Source organism: the organism of the source record quoted next, unplaced genomic scaffold, assembly GCF_019419815.1.
Source record: "Pyrus x bretschneideri cultivar Hongxiangsu unplaced genomic scaffold, Pyrus_bretschneideri_v1 Contig4, whole genome shotgun sequence".
NCBI classification, from domain to species: domain Eukaryota; kingdom Viridiplantae; phylum Streptophyta; class Magnoliopsida; order Rosales; family Rosaceae; genus Pyrus; species Pyrus x bretschneideri.
Genome location: NW_025999723.1, coordinates 10,696,245 through 10,700,438, shown reverse-complemented (window position 1 = coordinate 10,700,438; position 4,194 = coordinate 10,696,245). Strand labels below are relative to the sequence as shown.

Below are 4,194 nucleotides of genomic sequence, written 5' to 3'. Positions count from 1 at the left end.
ACACTTGAAGATTGTGCAGGTGGTTAAGTGGGGACAATATCAGTATTGTTGAAGTGGGCCCTCGGCCCGTCGACCTTGAAAAATTCTACATAAAAACAAAAGTTGAAAATGTTGGTGTTTTTGGTGAAAATGTTTCCAAGAAGTGCTTTTAGAGAAAATGTACATCCAAATGAGCCCTATATTTTTATAAATGGCAATTAACTCAAAACAAATATATCTTATGTCGCATTCATATGAGTCTTATTTGAAACATCCTCAACCAAGTAGAGACTAAATATTACTTGATCAACTCAGTCGTAAGCAAAGATTAACTAAAACTAGGTCGTAAGCAAAGATTAACTAAAACTAAGAACCACGGGTCATAAGGCTCACTTCAAATTTCATTTCTATCAATGCATTTCCAATTTTTGAAGTTTTGAATTTTTTTTTTTAATATATTGACCCTCATCAAAACTATAATTTTTTTTTTATCAAAAACTTTTATGCAAAACTTATGTAGCCTTCACATGTAAGAAGCCATTATTATTTGCAAACAAGTTTAACATATGTGCAATTTATTTTTCTTAATAAATTATATATATATACAGTTATTAGTACTTAAAAAATCTTATTCTACACTCTTTACGAGTGTATTTTACTTTCTAATTATATAAAACTTAGAGTGAAAAATGAGATTTTTAAAATGTTAATAACAATTTCTTATATATATATATATAATTCAAACTATAATTTATAGATAAATAGAATCCTCTCTTTAGATTTGCAAGTGTCCATTTTATGAGCATCAAGTATTAACTGTGTGAGCTCATACCAACCCCAAATTCTAGAAGTTGTTTGACTGATGTGAATTTTTATGTTTTTTCTTCCATATGAAAACAGTGTTACTACCGAGGTGTTCCATCTGCTCTCTTGATTCCGGACAAAAAGGCCTGGATAAAAGAAACACACTCTGAAAAAGAAGAAATAAGGCTTATCAGGTTGGACAAAATTTGCTTGAGATGTTAACTTCTTTTCAGATGAAGCCTGCTTACATCAAACCGTGTGGGCGCAAAGCAGGCACTAAAGAGTGTCAGTTCTTGTAATTTACTCGAATTTTCACTTTCGTCTCTGTAGTTTTTGTTGCTGATCATTTTCGTGGCTTCGCAGTTTCGTTTCGTTTTCACTTTAGTTCAATCCGTCGATTACGTTGATTCTTCCATTCAATTTGATACAAATCTTCTCTTTTGAAAGACCCAGTTGGGAGGAACCTTGGCTCGTTTGACGGATTGGACTTACACATGTAACTGAACGAAACTACAAGGACTAAAGTGCACCAGAAAAACCTTAAAGAATGAGAGTATAAATCCGAGTAAACTAGAAGGATATTAATGCAATTTAGCCAAATAAAAATACCTCATTAAAACCACCATTGAAAAAACTTATGCACATACATCAAACTCTGATTCGTGAATGACTCCTTACAATAATGAGCCAAAAGCATTGCAGCTAGCCATTTATTTTTTCCATTTTGTTTGGTCACAACTCACAACTAGCTTTCTCTTGAGAAACGAAAGATACCCAATTCATACTCCACGTTACCCAAAAATGGAGTGCTTTCATTACAATGTGGCATCTTGCGCAAAAGCATTAAGTTGCAGACAGTGACATCCTGCACTATAATCTTCTGCACACACACATCACTGCAGCATTACTCCTCCCTGGACCAGTCCCCACTCTTCCCACCAGTTTTACTCTCGAGTCGAATATCCGTGATCTGTATAGATTTCGAAGCAGCCTTGCACATATCATACACTGTTAGCCCAGCAACACTCACTGCTGTCATTGCTTCCATTTCAACCCCTGTTTTCCCTGTTGAACTGGCTTCCGCTTCAATGTCCACGCTGAAATCCTGCGGATTTAGTGACAGATTAACGCTAACATGGGTCAGTGGTATGTTGTGGCATAGTGGGATGAGATTACTTGTGTGCTTTGCTCCACTTATTCCAGCAATTTTCGCCACGCTAAGGACGTCACCCTTGGCCATCTGGTTAGCTACAACCAAATCAAACACCTGCTTTCCAAGAATTACCTTGCCGCTAGAAATGGCAGTTCTCTTACTGCTTTGTTTGGGAGAAACATCCACCATTTGCGCTTCCCCTGTACTGCCAATGTGAGTTAGGACAAGTTCGTTTTCGCCTCTTCTTGAGGTGCTAGTTGAGGTTCTTGAGCCATAGAATCGTTATTTGGAAAACTTGGGGGTCCACTTGCTGGATGTTCACCAAATACCGATTCCATTTCCTGAAACCAGGATATTGTTAATACATGGAATTATGTTGCAAGATGCCTTATGAATTTCTTCAAAAGAGAGTTTTCGACATAAGGTATCGAGTAGAACAACCACGAAATACTTCTCGAGATCAATAAGAAAGCTCAAATTGAAGTTCTGCATATAAGATAAATTTTATGGCTGTGGATTCTATTTTCCAATCCCCATTCTCTGCCACCGTAAGCGTAATTGGTTGAATCTAATAGCAAAGCGAAAAAGGAAGGCAGTTCATTTTCGTAACTCAGCATTCGTAAATAAGAAGCATACACAATACATTACCTTATTAAGCTCAGCAATAGTTCTTGCAAGATCATTGTTACCGCTGTTACTACTAAAAAACCTTCTCGAACGGAAAGATGATACCGCGAGCCTCTGAAGAAACATTTCCGGTACAACTCGACTTTAAATTTCAGCTGCAAGTACTGGAACAATATCAAACTCTATTTGGCCCTTCAACAATGTAGAAAGACAAAAACATACTCACATTAGTTGCCTAACGTTTTGGAAGACATTAAACTTCATTTGAATGCAACATTTTTGCTACAAATATGAATGATTGAGTGAGAGAGATGCATAAATTATAAAACCCAGTTCTCGGTCAGGCAATTCATCAAACACGTTATGGTCATCAGGTTAAAAACCACGGAAATCGGGAATTCACACGGAAAAAACAACTTAAGATCTGTGTTCATTAGAAGTGAAAAGAAAGTGCGAGGAAATTATATTTAGCCACGCTTAACGCGTCGTGTCTACAGCTCTGCGCATTAACATGGAGCCATGTAGTAAAAGCACGCACGTACCTGAGAGGAAGAGAAAGCAGCGATTGGCCAAGAACACGGTCTTTGCTGGGTTTGCTTCGCATTTTTCTTGAGGGCTTTGCCAAATGGGCATCACGAAAAGGCCCAAGGGAAGCCAATTATTAATCCTTTCAGGCCCAAATTTTTTTTTCTTTCTTTTTGTGATGTTATCGGCACTCCCAAATGTCTTTTTTTTTTTTTTTTTTTTTTTAATATCGAAAGTTTGGAGTGATAATAATAATGAGCTTTTTATATTAACACCCCACAAAATATTGAATACACCCTACATTAAAATTTAATATTAAATAACTTATTTACCCTACTATGCAATGACAATTTTGACCTTATTAGGTTTAAAAAAAAATGTATATATATATATATATATATCTATATACACCCCAAATTACTTTTAACGTATTATTTATTTTCTTCAACCATCAAAACTCCTCTGACCCTCCATTGTTGAACAAAATCCTAATCAATGAAACTACAAATATGTTGATTGAAAAAAATTATTTTTGACAAATGAAACACAGAATCGATATTTCGGAAGCTTCACATGAGATAAGACTTCATATTTTTTTATTGTTTTAGTGATTTTGACGACATCTATAATTATTTAATCTTGCTTTTGATGTGTTATTCTAGCTTCTATGTTTGTATTCATCTTTTAGGGATAACAGAGATTGCATGAAAAATTAGCACCAAATATTAAAAACATACGACATGGTGTCACATCCTAGTCCAACCATAGCAAGATATTGTCCGCTTTGGGCCACGCCCTCACATTTTTGTTCTTGGGCTTCCACCCAAAACGCGTCATGCTAGGAAGAGATAGGCATGTACATATAAGGCCAGAGACCAACCCTCATCCCACTGATGTGGGATCTTACAATCCACCCCTCTTAGGGACTTGACGCCCTCATCGGCATACTCCAATGAATGGTGAGTCTGGCTCTGATACCAAATTGTCACATCCCAGTCCCGCCGTAGCAAGATATTGTCTGCTTTGGACCACGCCCTCACGGTTTTGTTCTTGGGCTTCCACCCAAAATGAGTCATGCTAGGAAGAGATGGGCATGTACATATAAG

The 4,194-nt window shown here is 36.6% G+C and overlaps 1 protein-coding gene across 1 annotated transcript; it reads right to left on the bottom strand.

The window, feature by feature from the left end:
- Nucleotides 1-1,376: 1,376 nt before the first annotated feature.
- LOC125468729 (cyclic pyranopterin monophosphate synthase, mitochondrial) lies at nt 1,377-3,087 on the bottom strand. Its single transcript, XM_048565029.1, is given in 4 exon segments — nt 1,377-2,178; nt 2,181-2,277; nt 2,585-2,718; nt 2,790-3,087. Coding segments are annotated over 3 exon segments (693 nt in total). The 5' UTR covers nt 2,690-2,718; nt 2,790-3,087; the 3' UTR covers nt 1,377-1,687.
- Nucleotides 3,088-4,194: the final 1,107 nt, after the last annotated feature.